General features: G+C 42.7%; 1 protein-coding gene across 1 annotated transcript in view; it reads left to right on the forward strand.

Moving 5' to 3' along the window:
• The first annotated feature begins 1,069 nt into the window (after positions 1-1,069).
• LOC137561502 (sodium-coupled monocarboxylate transporter 1) overlaps positions 1,070-19,882 on the forward strand; it is a 54,201-nt gene continuing 35,388 nt past the window's right edge. The window contains exons 1-4 of the mRNA XM_068272804.1: positions 1,070-1,497; positions 2,342-2,407; positions 4,906-4,957; positions 14,284-14,351. Coding sequence (XP_068128905.1) covers positions 1,159-1,497; positions 2,342-2,407; positions 4,906-4,957; positions 14,284-14,351 — 525 coding nt within the window. The 5' untranslated portion in view covers positions 1,070-1,158. The remainder of the gene's footprint in view (positions 1,498-2,341; positions 2,408-4,905; positions 4,958-14,283; positions 14,352-19,882) is intronic.

Genomic DNA, 19,882 nt, shown 5'->3' on the forward strand with positions numbered 1-19,882 from the left:
AGTGTAGTAGGGTATGTGTACACTGTGCCCCCCTGTGCTGCTCCTAGCAGTGTAGTAGGGTCTGAGTACACTGTCACCCTATGCTGCCCCTAGCAGTGTAGTAGGGTCTAAGTGCACTGTGCCCCCCTGTGCTGCCCCTAGCAGTGTAGTAGGGTCTAAGTGCACTGTGCCCCCCTGTGCTGCCCCTAGCAGTGTAGTAGGGTCTAAGTGCACTGTGCCCCCCTGTGCTGCTCCTAGCAGTGTAGTAGGGTATGTGTACACTGTGCCCTCCTGTGCTACACCTAGCAGTGTAGTAGGTTCCATTTACACTGTACCCCTCTGTGCTACCCCTAGCAGTGAATTAGGGTCCACATACACTGTGCCCCCCTGTGCTGCTCCTAGCAGTGTAGCAGGATCTGAGTGCACTGTGCCCCAAGTGCTGCTCATAGCAGTGTAGTAGGGTATGTGTACACTGTGCCCCCTGTGCTGCCCCTAGCAGTGTAGCAGGGTCTACGTACACTGTGCCCCCCTGTGCTGCTCCTAGCAGTGTAGCAGGGTCTACGTACACTGTGCCCCCTGTGCTGCTCCTAGCAGTGTAGCAGGGTCTACGTACACTGTGCCCCCTGTGCTGCCCCTAGCAGTGTAGCAGGGTCTACGTACACTGTGCCCCCCTGTGTTGCTCCTAGTAGTGTAGTAGGGTATGTGTACACTGTGCCCCCTGTGCTGCCCATAGCAGTGTAGTAGGTTCCATTTACACTGTACCCCTCTGTACTGCCCCTAGCAGTGAATTAGGGTCCACATACACTGTGCCCCCCTGTGCTGCTCATAGCAGTGTAGCAGGATCGGAGTACACTGTGTCCCTCTGTGATCCTCCTGTAGCTTGACCCAGGTAATGAGTGTCCTAGCAGTATTCTAAGCTAATTAGCATATATAACAGTCCAGAGATATCACAGGTACCACCCCCACCTCTGATCTCTGCTGCTGACTAGTAGTACCTGCTGTTTCATTCTCATCTGTTACTGATCTGTCATTGCTGCTTCAGTCTACCTCTGATCTGCCACTGCTGCTTCATTCTACCTCTGTTACTTGTCTGCTGCTTCATTCTACCTCTGACCTGCCACTGCTGCTTCATTATACCTCTGTTACTTATCTGCTGCTGGACGTCCACACTCCCCTAGCATGGCCATCGGGACCTTCTCTGTATGGGACTATGTGGTGTTCGCCTTGATGCTAGTCATTTCGGCTGTCATTGGCATCTACTATGCCTTCGCAGGTGGCGGACAGAAGACCTCCAAAGACTTCCTGATGGGTGGCAGAAGCATGACTGCGGTGCCAGTGGCTCTGTCCCTCACTGCCAGCTTCATGTCAGCCGTGACGGTGCTGGGCACCCCTGCTGAGGTGTACCGGTTTGGTGCTATGTTCAGCGTGTTTGCCATCGCTTACACCTTCACAGTACTTATCTCATCGGAAGTCTTCCTGCCGGTATTCTACAGACTGGGGATCACAAGCACCTACGAGGTACAGTGTGAGGATATTACACAATAATTAAGCACTGTTAGATGCCAATCATTCTGCACAGACAGGCATGCACTTCATTGTCTTTTACTTACAGGTAGCAGATGTAATGAAAGGGCAAATAGAATATGTTATTTACATATAGAAAATGTATAGCTGCAATTACCATATGGAAACTGTAATATGCAATAGGTGATCAGTGTAGGTGAATTATACATGTAGTGCAGTCTTTTTTAGCTATAAAATGACTACTGATGCTTTTTGGGTCCAGAACTACTAAGACAGTAAATGCATAAAATGTGATCTTCTGGGCAGTATATTCTCTATATGTCTGTTGCCTAATACTTATAATTGCAAGTCCACCAGAGACTTCAGAAGCACTTGGTTAATGTTTGCCTCTTTCTTGGGAACCATAAAGACTAACGCTACTAACAGTAAATTATTTTAACCAACTGGCCTCTTAAAGGGGAATTCCATTTTTATTGGCAAGATGGAGAACATAATTTTATGTTGCTTACTTTGTTTTTGTGGGCATATAAAACACAGTCATTTCACAGTGTTTTTAACGGTACCTGGTGTCAAAGATTATACCAGGTCCATGAAGTAGTAGAGGTGTTGGAAATGTACAGCTAGTTACTCAGGCAGTACAGTAGGGATTTCTGTCTTAAAGAAACAGTACCCCAAACAGAGCATAGAGTGTACTGCTGCCAAAGCTGGGATTTCACTTTACTATTAATTATGGAAATTCTTAATTTGCTACAAATTCAATAGGAATTGCATTTTTTTCAGAGCTTATTTTTGCTAAATGATGAATGTTAATATCTGGATTTTTTGTCTTTACTCACAGTACCTTGAACTCCGCTTTAATAAATTTGTCCGACTGCTTGGAACAATCCTTTTTATTATTCAAACAGTAAGTAATATTATTATCATTACTTGTTTTGTAGTCTGGAAAGCGTGCGTGTGTGTGTGTGTGTGTGCGTGTGTGTGTGTGTGCGTGTGTGTGTGTGTGCGTGTGTGTGTGTGTGTGTGTGTGTGTGTGTGTGCGTGCGTGCGTGCGTGCGTGCGTGTGTGTGTGTGTGTGCGTGTGTGTGTGCGTGTGTGTGTGTGTGCGTGTGTGTGTGTGTGTGTGTGTGTGTGCACTCTAATAGGTCTAAGGGTGTGCATGTCCTAACATTTAACATTTTCCTTTTTGCTACATCAAACATATACCTAAATGAGCATTATGTTTTTCAGTTCTTCACACAATCCAGATAAACATGTAGATGGCTGATGGTAGAGAGTATACAAAGCTGTTAGTTCAGTATGTGTGTTCATCTTTAGGCCTCTTTCACACAGGAGGATGAAGGGAGTGATTCCACTGCCGATCAGCTGGTCCCCTTTTTCCAGGCGATGAGGTCACCCAGCCCTCTACAAAGGCGCACAGACATGAAACTTGCTCTGGTTGGGTAGTGCCGCAATTGTGCCCATTTGTGCTGAAAAAAACGAACATTTTATAAAGGTCAAAGTTCACTCAACCTCCCTATAACAGTGCACATGCTGGGTGAACTTTAGGTACATCAAAAACTGTAAAAGATAGAATGATTTTTGCAACAACAATAGGCACAAATGCAGCATTACCCAACCATACCAGCCTTATGTCCATGTTGCTGTTGTAGGGGGTTGGGTGGTAGCATCAGAAGAAAAAGTCATTGCTATTATCTTCCTCTGAGGGACAGTTAGTAACATGACTATATACATTGTGTAAAGCAGTGCTATATAAATACACAATAATAATATGGGGCATTCACTGTCATAGCAGGAGCTGTTTTCACTTGAGCTGATGGATGCTGACACTTGCTGTGATGCAGCAACACATCAGAATTCCTCTAGTCAAGCCATGCACGGCACAGAGATTCGCACATATTATGCGATTTGTTTTACTTCTGACCAACCGCTTTTTTACTGCATGCGAATTCAGAACCAGCCTATTGATTTTAATAGGATGTGTTTCTCCGTCCAAATTCACGTGCAATAAAAATCTGAGAATCACTCCTAGCAGAAACTAGCCCTAAGGGTTGTTTTTACTGAGCACCCTCAAGTAATGGAATATGCATCTGCATCTGAAAAGATCACATATACTAAAATAAACTGCCACCAACTTCCCTGTCTATAGCTACTTTTATATATGGTACACCATTTTGTGTTTATTGCAGTGAAACTCATTACACTCACATTTTCCTCTGATAACAGTGAATAACTAGGGGTAGCTGTAGAAATGGGACAAGAGGTAATTCTTTAGTGTGTGAATGGGTTGTGGCTAGTGGCCAACAACAAGTGATTAGTCTACACCTTTACCACAGAGAGCTACATAATGTGTTTTATCTTGTAGGCATCAGCCCCTACCTGCACACTCCAATGACTTTATTGCAGTTAATAAATTGTTTTATGTTTTGTTGATTGTAACTGGTACATGATGATAGTGCAACCATCAACTTTGAATATGCTGAAAAGTGCCCTCTGCAGAAATAAGTACCCTTTTTCGGTGAACTCTTTTATGATAATGTGCGGTACCAGTGGCGTGTCTTAGGAGCTGTGGGCCTCAGTGCAAGTTTTACATTGGGTCCCCCAAGCACTCTATACATAACAATTAATACAGCGCACCAAAACCTGCCAATAACGACCACAGTGTCAGAGGTGCAAGAAGGAGATGAGGAACAGTTTGTTAATAATTACCACTATTCAAAGCATCTATAGATATGAATGTTACCAGCACAGAACCAATAGAGAGCTAAAACTGCAGTTAAAGGAGGGCCCTTCGGGGCCCCTCTGGCCCAAGGACCAGTTGGATTGGATATATTGAGGTTAGCTAGTCACCAGCAAATTCGATCACACTGATTCCATCTGCAGATCAGATTGTGAGCTCCTCTGAGGGACAGTTAGTGACATGACATGACAAAGGCATCTGTTAAGGTGCACACTAATCATACAATCTCGATTGTACAATCTTATAACTTCTATGTAATATAAAGGACTACCTAAAGAATCCATCCAAAGCATAGTCACTCAAACTACCCTACTACTCTAGATTTGCTAAAATTGTACAATCAAGATTGTATGATTGGGGGACAACTTTAAAGCACTGTGAAGATGTCCATACGCTGCTGGGAATATTGACCCATGTATGGCCACCTGTATTCTGAAGAAAAAAAGTATTCTGGCTAAAGAAATCTCTGTGTTTTGCCTGACTGCACAACTGTTTATATACTGTAGAGTTTTCTATTGGTAGAGCCAGTCTCAGCTGTTATGTAATCCTTCTAATGATTACCTCTCTTGGTTTCTTGTCTGAAGGTTTATCTTGAATTAAAAAACAAAATGGGACAACCCCCTTCTTATGTTGCTTCATGTATTCTATCTCCTTTCTGCATTTAGGTTCTGTACACTGGAATTGTCATTTATGCTCCGGCTCTGGCGTTGAACCAAGGTAAGAGATACAATGCAGAAAGGCAGCTCCTCACTCACTGGAGCTCTTCAGCACAAGAGAATGTTAATATATTGTTGTTTCACAGTGCCCTCAATGTAAATTTGGGGGTATGGTGCGCTGAGGTGCTTATTTTTTGCGACAGTGATACCTGGGGTAACATTTGGTGCAGACGTTCGGATATAACATAAATGAGCACAAGGATTGTCGGGAGAAGCGGTGGGGATGGAGAGCAGAACAGTATTGAGTTTGGTTGCAGTGTAGCCAAACTCAGATAGCAGCAGGAAGGGTGCAAGGATCGGTAAGGAGTTTGGTTACATTGCAGCCGAGCTCACATATCAGCTGAGTCACGATAAAGGGGGGAGGTTAGTGTTAGGAGTGGAGAGGGTAAGGTTAGTGATAGGAGTGGAGAGAGGGGAGGTTAGTGTTGGGAGCAGGTTAGGGGAGGTTAGTGTTAGGCTTGGAGAGGGAGGTATGTGTTAAGTGTTATGAGGGGGGAGGTTAGTGTCAGGTGTGGAGGGGGGGGGGGGTAGTGTTAGGAGTGAAGAGGGGAGAGGTTAGTGTTAGGAACAGGAGTGCAGTTTAGTGTTAGGCTTGGCGAGGTAGTGTTGGGAGCAGGTGAGGGGAGGTTAGTGTTAGGCTTGGAGAGGGAGGTATGTGTTAAGTGTTATGAGGGGGGAGGTTAGTGTCAGGTGTGGAGGGGGGGGGGGGGTTAGTGTTAGGAGTGAAGAGGGGAGAGGTTAGTGTTAGGAACAGGAGTGCAGTTTAGTGTTAGGCTTGGCGGGGTAGGTTAGTGTTATGTGCTAAAAGGGAGGAGGTTTTTGTTAGAATAGGAGAGGGTAGTAAACAGAGGTATTACTGGTATAATTACATAGTTTGGCTGAAAAAATACATCTGTATATCAAGTTCAACTAGAAATTATCATGCGCCAAAAACTCTTGACAGTAACAACTATACACCTTTCTATTTGTGCAGCACAGCCCCAGAGAGCTCTCTATCCCTTCACTGCATGGATTTGTACAGCAATTGTACCCTGCACCCCTGAGCTCCTGTTTAGCTTCTCCTGGGATGCTCAGCATATGCCACAACCCACTTTCTCAATTTATGGCCTCTACTCAGTGATGTATTTAGTCAATCTTGCTGTACATAAAAGGCCATTTAGTAACTAAATGGTATATGCTGTAAAGGAAAGTTGGTGCTTGAGTTACATAATACATTGTTGACAAGTTATAATATAGTAAATGACAAGCAAAAACATTTATTATGGCAACAAGAACATGCGTCACTTTCTTTACAGAACCTACATTACTTCTAATGGGGGTCTCTTGTGTAATGCAAAAATGAAGCCCAACTCAAAGAGGAAAGCCAATATGATTTGCTTAGAATGTGTCTTCGGTCCCTGAAGTAGGAAGGCACTGCTTTATATTTGGCCAGGCTGAAATCCAATAGCCAAATACCACAATTATTTCATTATATCCTGAAATGTCCATGCACACATTCCTGTATTATTGTTGTCTTTCTTTTTTGCTGCCGGACCTGCATTTTACTTCTTATTGTCATCTTGGTTGGAGTCACAGGTCTAAACAGTTCTCTTTACTCCTCATCATCTGCTGACACATCATTAGGGCAGTGAATAGAGCTGTGCTAAAGAGCAAGCAAACAATGAGGAAGAAAAGGAAAATTTAAAAAAACTGAATTCATCTAATCTTTGTATTTAACTGACTTATTTCAAGTTTCTGCGAGATTGTTAAATGGTCATTTTGAGTTACAGAAAATGCTATTTTATGCCGGGCATACATGGTTGCGATTATGTGCCGGATCCAGCCTCTGGCTCGATGCCGGCGCATCCCCGCTCGTCCGTGCGTGCGCGTGGATCGATCCCAGCTTGTCCCCGCGGGCGGCTGCTAATTAGCCGCTCGTTTAGTCTATTGTTCTCCCCGCCGGTATCGAGCAAAGTATCGATCCGGCGGGGTATCGGACACGTCGGATATTATCAATCAAGCCATCAGGCTCGATTGATAATCCTCAAAATCATAAATAAACTTTGCCTATCTCAACAGCCACCTTAAATTGTAATACCCACACCTCAATGCGAGGGATCAGCCCCACCAAAATATGATGTATAGTATTATAAGCAGTAAAAATGGGAGAGATCATAGGTATATGCAAAAATAGAAAATTAGCTTTATTGTGACACCAAATCCAATCATGTGTAGCCAAATTGAAATCAATTAAAAGTAGCCTGTTTTGAGCATACCACCATCCGCACCTTCATCACGCACCACACACTTAACCACCCCTAACGGTACCGGTACCAGTTTAGCCGTATCTTCAGAGAGGGGGAGAGAGTAGTATGTGCTTAATAATGAAGAGCAATCGGAATCCTCTTCAGCTTGCAAGCTAGTTATAACAGAGTCCAGATAGTCTCACCATAAGTAGTTCAGTCATTCAGTTACCGTCACTGCGATGTCATTTGAACAATTCACCACCAAGGTACGGATCATCGGACAGCATAGGCTCTAAGGCATCTGCTCCACCCGCTCTGCTGTGTTGCCGTATGGCGGGGAACGCGCACTGATGCCGTGTCCTGCTATCGTGATGTTGCAGCCGTGAGGAGCGCTCCAGGTCACGTGATTCAGACCCGCCCACCGACGCGTTGCGCCCGCCCACTTGCGGGCTTCGTCAGGGTGTACGTGGCTTGCCATTGGCTACACAGTCTGTCTTTTCTACCCATCAGTTACGGGGCGGGGAGTCCTTCAGTCCGTCATCATTCCGCGTACATGCGGAAGTCTATGCGCACCACCTCAACACCGTCACACGCTGCTGATGGTATCCATGGCAACTCTTATGTACCAGCTAAAGTTTCAGATCCGCGTTCAGGCGGCGTCTTTTCCGCGTTTGGGCTCACATATTGCTCCTTTTCTCGATGCCTTCGTGTGCACCCATAGATAGAAGGTGAATTCAAGGAAGGGGATTCAATATATGCATATGTATGTCTTATTTCCCAAATTGGGACACATAGAGTTTCCATGCTTAGATTGTTTGGGTTATATTTCCTCTGCTTGCTAAAAAAATCAACAGTTGGGATATCTCATCCCCCTCTCCCTTTCCAATCACAAATGGCTTCCCAAGACAGCAGTATGGAGGTCGTCACCGGTTAGGGCAGAAATGGGGCATAACTCGGTTCACAATCGAGTCCTGCTGACCCCATAGCCCCCAGAAGGTAAATCCACCGGCTTTCTTGCTGCTTCAATAGTTTTAATCTGTCTCCCCCTCTCCTATTCATTGGGATTGAAACAATCCCCATTGCTTTCAGGCCTCTTGGGTCGCCATCATGTTCCTGGCAGAAATGTTCTGCAACGGAACTCTTGTATTGTCCATTGTCCTGGAGGCCACTGTTAATATTGGATATGTGTTCCATGACACGTGTTTTTAGCTTGCGGGTAGTTAGTCCTACATATATCTTGTGGCATGGGCACTCCAAACGATAAATGACCCATTCACTATCACAATTGATAAAGCTCCTAATCTTCCATTGTTTCCTACCAGATGCATCTTGGAAGGTTTTGGCTTGCACCATTACTTCACACGCAACCCACTTGCCACATCTAAACATTCCCACAGTTTTGCTACGGCCTAACCAGTTGGTCGTTACTGTAGGGACGTATTGTGAAGTTACCAATGCGTCCTTCAAGTTAGGTGCGCGCTTTGCTACGAGCAATGGGCGTTCACCAACAATTCCCTTCAGATCGGGATCGGTCTGCAATATTGGCCAAAATTTAGATAGGATCTCCTGGATTTTCCTCCAGTTGACATTGTATGGTGTTATAAATCTGGGGGGGTTCAATCTTTTTATCAGGCCTGCCTCTAGGGCGGCCTGTGTTGCCAGCCAACAACTCGTCCCTTGCTCGCATCCTGGCCCTGTCAAAGCCGGTGCAGAGCACATCATGACGGTACCCCCGCTCCCGGAAGCGGTCATACATGTCTAAGGCTTTTCTACCAAAGTCACTCTCAAGTGTACAGTTCCTGCGCAAGCACAGAAACTGACCATCCGGAATTCCGTTTTTTAGGTGACCAGGATGATGGCTGGCGGCGTGGAGGAGGGTATTGCCTGCTGTAGGTTTGCGGAATGTAGTTGTGTACAAACAGTCGCCCCCGCGTCTTATACGCAAGTCCAGAAATGAAATCTCTGTCTCACTCGCGGTATAAGTCAGGGTGATATTCCTTCCATTATTGTTTAGCTGGCACATGAAGGAATCAAGTTCCCGCATGTCCCCCCTCCACACCACCAGCACATCATCAATAAAACGGAGCCATAATCAGACATGTTGCTCAAACCCCGGGAGGGGGTACACGTCCTGGCGTTCCCACTGGCCTAGATGTAAACAGGCATAGGCAGGCGCGCATGCCGCCCCCATCGACGTGCCGTGCACCTGCCTATAGTGGGAATTGCCAAATATAAAACAATTGTGCTCTAACACAAACCTCAACGCCTCAACAAGGAACGAATTGTGTTACTGCGCATCAGGGTTAGCATCCTCCAGAAAAAAACGAACAGCCCCGATGCCAACCTCGTGGGTAATCGACGTATACAAACTCTCAACGTCGATTCCTACAAGGATGTCACCGGGGCCGAGCCGGACCTCTCCGAGGAGTCTGAGCACATCTGTGGAGTCCTGCACAAAGGAAGGGAGCGAAAACACCAGTCCCTTCAATTTTGCATCAAGCCATTTGCCTAACTTCTCAGTAGGGCCACCGATTGCGCTAACAATCGGACGACCCGGTGGTTTTGATGCGTTTTTGTGAATTTTTGGAATAAGATATAGTATTGGGATCCGATAATTCTCTACCCTTAGAAATTTCCTTTCTTTGGAATCCAAGATATTGGCCTCCCCAGCATCATCAACCAGGCTATTGACGCCACAATACGATCATAGGGCTTATCTTTTAATGCGCGATAGGTATTCTCATCAGAAAGCTGGCGATTGGCCTCGGCCAGATATTCCTCCTTGGACCTCAAGACCACGTTTCCCCCCTTTATCACTAGGCCTAATGAAGAAGTTATCTGCTGTTTTTAATTCCATTAAGGCAGTCCTCTCACCACTTGTCAGGTTGTCCTGATTTCTGGGGTATTGCCATTTTAGCTTTCTAAATTCCTGAGTGACCAGATCCGAAAAAATACCCAAAGCCTGATTTTGATAGGGGGACGGCATGTACTTGGACCCAACATGCATTTGTACGTGCTCGATTACATCAGGCTCCTCACTGTCATAATTCCTCCCATTTCCCTCTGATCCTAAATCTTTCAATTCCTGAAAATGTCGCAGGGTTTCCCTCTCACTCAAACTCCAAAACACATCCTGTAATACAGGTCCTGAGCTCTGCTCCGGGGGGGCCTCACTGTACTGGTCAGGGTGATCATACATTACCCGAAGGTTCAGTCTCCTAATGAACATCTGGAAATCTTTTTGAATATCAAACTCATCTCCTCCCTGCACTGGGGAGAAAGATAAACCTTTTGAGAGAAGGGAAACGTGGTCAGGGCCCAAGGAGAAATCAGAGAGGTTAATGACATTAATTTGCTGACTGGTGTCCCCCCGTGTTTTCACTGTCACGAGGGAACCCCTGTCGAGTTCAACATCTTCACATTCCACCTGACACATTATGTCTGTGGGTGATTCTTCCCTTTCCGGGGAGGTTGAACCCTTAATATAGGTTTTAAATTTTTCTCTCTCTTTTTCTTTCTCCCTCTCCTTTTTCCTTTGTCTGGCCTCTTTTCTTTTTCTGTGTCGCTGTCGTCGGCGCTTTAGTCTAAAAAAACAACCGATTTTCCTGAGTTCAACGATGCTGGAGAGCCTCCACCTCCTTCCTCCTCACCCTCCTCGCTTCCGTGGGGCCTCCCACCCCTACCACGGGAACGTGATTGCTGCCTGCCTGGAAGGTAGTCGTAGAACTCACCTTCGTTCCACTCGTCTATATCCCTTCTGTATTTTCCCTGTTTCTCCCTCTTGATATTCTTGATATTCTTTTGATAATCCTCCCCAGCAGCTGTGTATGCCCAGCATTAGACCTTTTTTTAATCTCATGTATGCTTTATTTTTCTTTTGCAGTAATGAGGCAAAACAAGGTAGAAAAAGAGGGTAAATTGGCAGTACACTATAAAAAACGAGAAGCATTTTTGTCCTGTGTTGTAATCTCATCCAGGACATTATTTGCATTACATTTTTATGTTTTTCCTATGTTTGTGTGTGTTTCTTGGCACTCCAATTTACTATGACATCCCAAAAAGATACTAATAAGGTCCCTTCCCCCCCCCCCAAAAAAAAAATGGCCTTAGAGAGCAACATAAGACTATGGCCCTTATTCAATTCACTTTTTCTCCTATTGTTTTCTCCTAGAAGATAATTTTTACTCCTTATTAATAAAATTGCCTTTAAAGAGATACTTAAGCCTCCAAAAAAAAAGTTTCCTTGCTCACGTTCCCGGGAACGAGAACTTGAACAAGAATATGTGTGGCCAGAGATGCGCAGGCAGAGTGGCCCACAAAACTAACCTGCGGCGGGGGACCGTAGCATCGGTGAGTGGCTGCGCGGGCACAGGGTGCTGCAGGGGCTGGTAGAAGCACCAGGTAAGTGAAACATTTTTTTTTTTTTAGGAGGCTTAAAGAGACACTGAAGCGAAAAAAAAATGATGATATTATGATTTGTATGTGTAGCACAGCTAAGAAATAAAACATTAAGATCAGATACATCAGTGTAATTGTTTCCAGTACAGGAAGAGTTGAGAAACTCCAGTTGTTATCTCTATGCAAACAAGCCATTAAGCTCTCCGACTAAAGGCCCATACACACGTCGGATTTTTTTGAACGACGGGTCGTTTGAACGTCCCGTCGTTCAGTCGTTCGCACGCGGAATCAGACGTGTGTACGGACTATCGTTCACGTGATAAGACTGGTTTACCAGTCTTATCACCTGAACGATAGTCTGTACACACGTCGGATTTGACGTGCGAACGACTGAACGATGGAACGTTCAAACGACGGGTCGTTCGCAAAAATCCGACGTGTGTATGGGCCTTAAGTTAGTCGTGGAGAGGGCTGTTATCTGACTTTTATTATCTCAACTGTTCCTGGACTATTTACTTTTCCTCTGCTAGAGGAGAGGTCATTACTTCACAGACTGCTCTGAAAGACTCATTTTGAATGCTGAGTGTTGTGTAATCTGCACATATTATAGAATGATGCAATGTTAGAAAAAACACTATATACCTGAAAATAAAAGTATGAGAATATTTTCTTTGCTGCTAATCTTCTAGTAATTATTCTTAGTACACAACCAGTTCACTATATCATATTTTTTTTTTCGCTTCAGTGTCTCAAGTATCCCTTTAAAACACCCAGAATAATGTTGACAGTACATGTTCACCTATACTTTTTTTAATTAAAGAATGCTGAAAAGTTACAGAAAATGAATAATTATCTCCTAGTAGAAAACTTAGGAGAAAAAGGAATTTGAATATGTACTCCTAACAGTGAGGTAAAGATGTTTTCATTTCAAACATCAATCCCAAGGAAATACTATATGTTGCCATTATTTACATATTTCTCCACATAATTGGATCTTTTCTTTCAGATTCTTTTATTTATCAAAACCATTTTTCCTTACATTTTGTTCCATAACAATTCAAAACACATCCATTGAGGAAGAGCAAATAAAGGAAGGAATAGAGGCCATACCATATTCTCTAAGAGCATATTATTTCTTCAATCCAATACCTTATTTGGGGAAGACCCACTACTTACCAACAGGTCTCCACTCCAGGAACCTATAGACCTCACTATACATCAATCTACTAGCTGACTTAAAGAGACACTGAAGCGGAAAAAAAATTATGATATTATGATTTGTATGTGTAGTACAGCTAATAAATAAAACATTAACATCAGATACATTACTGTTTCCAGTACAGGAAGAGTTAAGAAACTCCAGTTGTTATCTCTATGCAAAAAAGCAATTAAGCTCTGCTACTTTCAAAGTCGTGGAGAGGGCTGTTATCTGACTTTTATTATCTCAAGTGTTATTGAACTATTTACTTTTTCTCTCCCAGAGGAGAGGTCATTAGTTCACAGACTGCTCTGAAAGAATAATTTTGAATGCTGAGTGTTGTGTAATCTGCACATATTATAGAATGATGCAATGTTAGAAAAAACACTATATACCTGAAAATAAAAATATGAGAATATTTTCTTTGCTGCTAAACCTCTAGTAATTATTCATAGTACACAACCAATTCATTATATAATATTTTTTTTCTCGCTTCAGTGTCTCTTTAAGGTGGCCATACACTTATAGATTTGCAGCAGATTCGATCATCAGATGCCTCTCAAGTCGAATCTGACAGGAATCTATCTGATGTGTGCCACACACTAAGAACAGATTTCCAATAGATTTCAGAATGAAATCTATTAGAAATCTATCTAAATGCATTATTGGACCATTAGATCTAATGCATCTCTATGGGCGATGAATCTGCTGCCAGCAGCAGACCGACCTAGATCTTACATCCTGGCAGATAGATCAAATCCATAGAAATCGATCAAAATCGGCCACAAATCAATCGATCGGTAGATTTGAAAAAATCAATTTCTAGTCAATCGATTCTATAGAATCAATCGATGGCTGAGATCCACCAGTGTATGGGCCCCTTTAACAACATGCCCTCTCTCATTCCATCACAATAAACCCGTAATCAAATTAGATTAAATTCCCAACAGCTCCCATAATTGGATTTTAGGTCACAGAAATAGGACAATATAGTTTTCTGCATGGAAACCCAATAGCTTATCGTTTTGTTTAATCCTGAAATTTTGATCGTAAAATGTCTGCATGAGTGTCCTCGCTGCTGAAACTTCTCCAAACTACAAAAAATGGGGTAAAACTTGTTGTTTTGAATGTACAGGCAAAGAATGAGGAAATTACAAAAAAAATCACTTTCTCTTTTCTGAACTAGTTGTTTGCAATCAATAACATTTCCAGGACAAACTAACATTCAGTGACCCACTGGCTTAATTCTACAGGAAAGGGAGACTTTTGAAATAATTGTGTAGGTTTGTGCCAAACATAATAAATTCATTTCCTCCTTGTTAGTTAATCTGTTATCAAGCTCTACATAAATTTTCTGACATGCATTTCAAAGTTTAGAGACCAAAGTTCCAGAACTCATTAACTAGGGATAATCAGAAAACTGCAATATTCGATGTTCATAGAATGTATCCAAGATTCAAAGCATTTCCGTATTTTAATTCTGTGTTATTTTTATGCTTATTTTAGTCACTGGATTTGATTTGTGGGGTGCTGTTGTGGCTACTGGAGTGGTCTGCACATTCTACTGTACAATGGTTAGTCTTTAGTCTTCATACTGTTTTCTTACTCCATTATGTGACATACTGTATTGTCTATCCTGTTTTAAAACAGGACCACTGAGTTACTTTTGTAACTGGTTTGTTTAATTTACATATACAGTATACAAGCTTTAAGCACAATCTGTAAGCCTTGGTAGGTTTGAGTATCCAATCTTGTTGTGGACTGCAGTGGCCAAGTACCCCTAACTGTGGGTAACATTATCTCAAGTACCCCTTGATGCAATTATATTTGTTACAAATATTCTATAATTCTGTATAGATCTTTTCAGATTCAGACATTCATTGATGCTTTTAACCAACTATAAATACTTAAAGGACATCCGAGGTGAAAAGTGACATGATGAGATAGACATGTGTATGTACAGTGACAAGCGCACAAATAACTATACTGTGTTCCTTTTTGTCATTCTCTGCCTGAAAGAGATACAAATCAGGTACGCAAGTTACAGTTTCTGCCTGGGTCGGGACCAGGTCAGACTATAATGTAACACTCACTAATAAGGAATTACAGCCATAAAACACTTTACTGACAGAAAATGGCTTTAGAGAGCAGGAAAGAGATATAAAGGGCCAATAGTTCATAGATTTGAGCGCTGGCATACTTCAATTAATGTGCCATTGAGAAGAGGCATTAAAACAGTAAAAACTTGAAAAGTAGATTTAAATAGAAAACAAAACTGTGGCATAGCTAAAAAAGAAAGTCATTTTTAGGAGAAGGAGGATAGATACAATTGTTTATCTCATTACAGCAGAAAACAAAGCAAGCGCTCACCAATATGGGCCGCATCTGAATGACTCACCACCTCATATGCACCGCTTAAATAGCTCAAATACACACTCAGCAATCAGACAGATGCAAAACATATGCAAAACTAAACTAAATACTTACCATGCAAAACAGGATAGCACAATGGGTGCTGCTAGTCTGGTAGTTACAGAACTGTGGATACAAAATATAGGTAAAAGGCTGCGCATCCCTGACCCAATACTATACAATTGAATGGTTAATCGCTGTGGCGCACACCGCCCCCCCTGGACTAAAATGTACGCCCGCATCCAAACAATGCAATACTGGTCTATGGAGAAATTTTAGCTTCCATCATAGTTTTGCATGCAAAAATATAGATATACTGGACATCTGCACCAACGTTGAGGTAAATCTCCAGAGCAGATGTCCTAACACTAAACTGACCTAAGTTAAAAGCAAATGTCTTTACCCTGGCAGCAGCTACGCTAAAATGTGTAACTTACATTCAATACAGACAGCAGAAAACAAAGCAAGCGCTCACCAATATGGGCCGCATCTGAATGACTCACCACCTCATATGCACCGCTTAAATAGCTCAAATACACACTCAGCAATCAGACAGATGCAAAACATATGCAAAACTAAACTAAATACTTACCATGCAAAACAGGATAGCACAATGGGTGCTGCTAGCCTGGTAGTTACAGAACTGTGGATACAAAATATAGGTAAAAGGCTGCGCATCCCTGACCCAATACTATACAATTGAATGGTTAATCGCTGTGGCGCACACCGCCCCCCCTGGACTAAAATGTACGCCCGCATCCAAACAATGCAATACTGGTCTATGGAGAAATTTTAGCTTCCATCATAGTTTTGCATGCAAAAATATAGATATACTGGACATCTGCACCAACGTTGAGGTAAATCTCCAGAGCAGATGTCCTAACACTAAACTGACCTAAGTTAAAAGCAAATGTCTTTACCCTGGCAGCAGCTACGCTAAAATGTGTAACTTACATTCAATACAGACAGCAGAAAACAAAGCAAGCGCTCACCAATATGGGCCGCATCTGAATGACTCACCACCTCATATGCACCGCTTAAATAGCTCAAATACACACTCAGCAATCAGACAGATGCAAAACATATGCAAAACTAAACTAAATACTTACCATGCAAAACAGGATAGCACAATGGTTGCTGCTAGCCTGGTAGTTACAGAACTGTGGATACAAAATATAGGTAAAAGGCTGTGCATCCCTGACCCAATACTATACAATTGAATGGTTAATCGCTGTGGCGCACACCGCCCCCCCTGGACTAAAATGTACGCCCGCATCCAAACAATGCAATACTGGTCTATGGAGAAATTTTAGCTTCCATCATAGTTTTGCATGCAAAAATATAGATATACTGGACATCTGCACCAACGTTGAGGTAAATCTCCAGAGCAGATGTCCTAACACTAAACTGACCTAAGTTAAAAGCAAATGTCTTTACCCTGGCAGCAGCTACGCTAAAATGTGTAACTTACATTCAATACAGACAGCAGAAAACAAAGCAAGCGCTCACCAATATGGGCCGCATCTGAATGACTCACCACCTCATATGCACCGCTTAAATAGCTCAAATACACACTCAGCAATCAGACAGATGCAAAACATATGCAAAACTAAACTAAATACTTACCATGCAAAACAGGATAGCACAATGGGTGCTGCTAGCCTGGTAGTTACAGAACTGTGGATACAAAATATAGGTAAAAGGCTGCGCATCCCTGACCCAATACTATACAATTGAATGGTTAATCGCTGTGGCGCACACTGCCCCCCCTGGACTAAAATGTACGCCCGCATCCAAACAATGCAATACTGGTCTATGGAGAAATTTTAGCTTCCATCATAGTTTTGCATGCAAAAATATAGATATACTGGACATCTGCACCAACGTTGAGGTAAATCTCCAGAGCAGATGTCCTAACACTAAACTGACCTAAGTTAAAAGCAAATGTCTTTACCCTGGCAGCAGCTACGCTAAAATGTGTAACTTACATTCAATACAGACAGCAAAGTTACACATTTTAGCGTAGCTGCTGCCAGGGTAAAGACATTTGCTTTTAACTTAGGTCAGTTTAGTGTTAGGACATCTGCTCTGGAGATTTACCTCAACGTTGGTGCAGATGTCCAGTATATCTATATTTTTGCATGCAAAACTATGATGGAAGCTAAAATTTCTCCATAGACCAGTATTGCATTGTTTGGATGCGGGCGTACATTTTAGTCCAGGGGGGGCGGTGTGCGCCACAGCGATTAACCATTCAATTGTATAGTATTGGGTCAGGGATGCGCAGCCTTTTACCTATATTTTGTATCCACAGTTCTGTAACTACCAGGCTAGCAGCACCCATTGTGCTATCCTGTTTTGCATGGTAAGTATTTAGTTTAGTTTTGCATATGTTTTGCATCTGTCTGATTGCTGAGTGTGTATTTGAGCTATTTAAGCGGTGCATATGAGGTGGTGAGTCATTCAGATGCGGCCCATATTGGTGAGCGCTTGCTTTGTTTTCTGCTGTCTGTATTGAATGTAAGTTACACATTTTAGCATAGCTGCTGCCAGGGTAAAGACATTTGCTTTTAACTTAGGTCAGTTTAGTGTTAGGACATCTGCTCTGGAGATTTACCTCAACGTTGGTGCAGATGTCCAGTATATCTATATTTTTGCATGCAAAACTATGATGGAAGCTAAAATTTCTCCATAGACCAGTATTGCATTGTTTGGATGCGGGCGTACATTTTAGTCCAGGGGGGGCGGTGTGCGCCACAGCGATTAACCATTCAATTGTATAGTATTGGGTCAGGGATGCGCAGCCTTTTACCTATATTTTGTATCCACAGTTCTGTAACTACCAGGCTAGCAGCACCCATTGTGCTATCCTGTTTTGCATGGTAAGTATTTAGTTTAGTTTTGCATATGTTTTGCATCTGTCTGATTGGTGAGTGTGTATTTGAGCTATTTAAGCGGTGCATATGAGGTGGTGAGTCATTCAGATGCGGCCCATATTGGTGAGCGCTTGCTTTGTTTTCTGCTGTCTGTATTGAATGTAAGTTACACATTTTAGCGTAGCTGCTGCCAGGGTAAAGACATTTGCTTTTAACTTAGGTCAGTTTAGTGTTAGGACAACTGCTCTGGAGATTTACCTCAACGTTGGTGCAGATGTCTAGTATATCTATATTTTTGCATGCAAAACTATGATGGAAGCTAAAATTTCTCCATAGACCAGTATTGCATTGTTTGGATGCGGGCGTACATTTTAGTCCAGGGGGGGCGGTGTGCGCCACAGCGATTAACCATTCAATTGTATAGTATTGGGTCAGGGATGCGCAGCCTTTTACCTATATTTTGTATCCACAGTTCTGTAACTACCAGGCTAGCAGCACCCATTGTGCTATCCTGTTTTGCATGGTAAGTATTTAGTTTAGTTTTGCATATGTTTTGCATCTGTCTGATTGCTGAGTGTGTATTTGAGCTATTTAAGCGGTGCATATGAGGTGGTGAGTCATTCAGATGCGGCCCATATTGGTGAGCGCTTGCTTTGTTTTCTGCTGTCTGTATTGAATGTAAGTTACACATTTTAGCGTAGCTGCTGCCAGGGTAAAGACATTTGCTTTTAACTTAGGTCAGTTTAGTGTTAGGACATCTGCTCTGGAGATTTACCTCAACGTTGGTGCAGATGTCCAGTATATCTATATTTTTGCATGCAAAACTATGATGGAAGCTAAAATTTCTCCATAGACCAGTATTGCATTGTTTGGATGCGGGCGTACATTTTAGTCCAGGGGGGGCGGTGTGCGCCACAGCGATTAACCATTCAATTGTATAGTATTGGGTCAGGGATGCGCAGCCTTTTACCTATATTTTGTTTATCTCATTAGTTTATTTTCACCTCAGATGTCCTTTAATCAGGCATATTTATATATCATTTATAATTTGATTGTGAGAAGTCACAAGTACCCCCTGGGGCCAAATTAAGTACCCCCTGGGGTGTGCATGCCATGTGTTGATGATAACCTAGGGTCTAGAGAAGTGATGTTTTAAGTTATTTGGTCTGTGGACCATTTAAAACAAAAAATCCAAGATCACCTGCCTAGTAGCTGGATAGTGTAATGGTTAAGAGCTCTGCCTCTAACACAGGCAACTTGGTTCAGTAAGCCAGCACCTAGTCAGTAAGGAGTCTTTGGGCTAGACTTCCTTACACATCTACTGTAAGTGCCCTTCTTTTGACTTCAATAAACTGTTGTTATAGAAGTGTCGGCCTCCTGTTCTCTGCATATATAGTGTTTGATTTAAGGCTAGAGCACGCTTCAGGCAATGCTTGGTTTCATCAGAAGCACTGCAAGCAGAAGGCACCTAGGAGTCCATGATCCTGACAGCTACACGTACAGCCACCGAGTGCTGGAATTATTCCCATTCTCCATTATAAAATATTTGATCTACTGATATCTCCTGGCCATGGATCACCTGGCACATCTCTGAAGCCCACCATTAATCCCTGCACAGCCGTCTAATGCTGGGAATACTCCATTACATTTTGTGTTAGATAGATGATTCGATAGATAATTTCCGACATGTTTGATCTTATTTTCGATCGTTTTCCTGCTCGATTTCTCATAGAAGTGAATGTAAATTGATAAGAAAAGATAAGAAAATCGATCGGAAAAATTGATCGGACAGTAAATCCACTGTGAAATCTCATTGT

This window comes from Hyperolius riggenbachi, chromosome 3, assembly GCF_040937935.1.
Source record: "Hyperolius riggenbachi isolate aHypRig1 chromosome 3, aHypRig1.pri, whole genome shotgun sequence".
NCBI classification, from domain to species: domain Eukaryota; kingdom Metazoa; phylum Chordata; class Amphibia; order Anura; family Hyperoliidae; genus Hyperolius; species Hyperolius riggenbachi.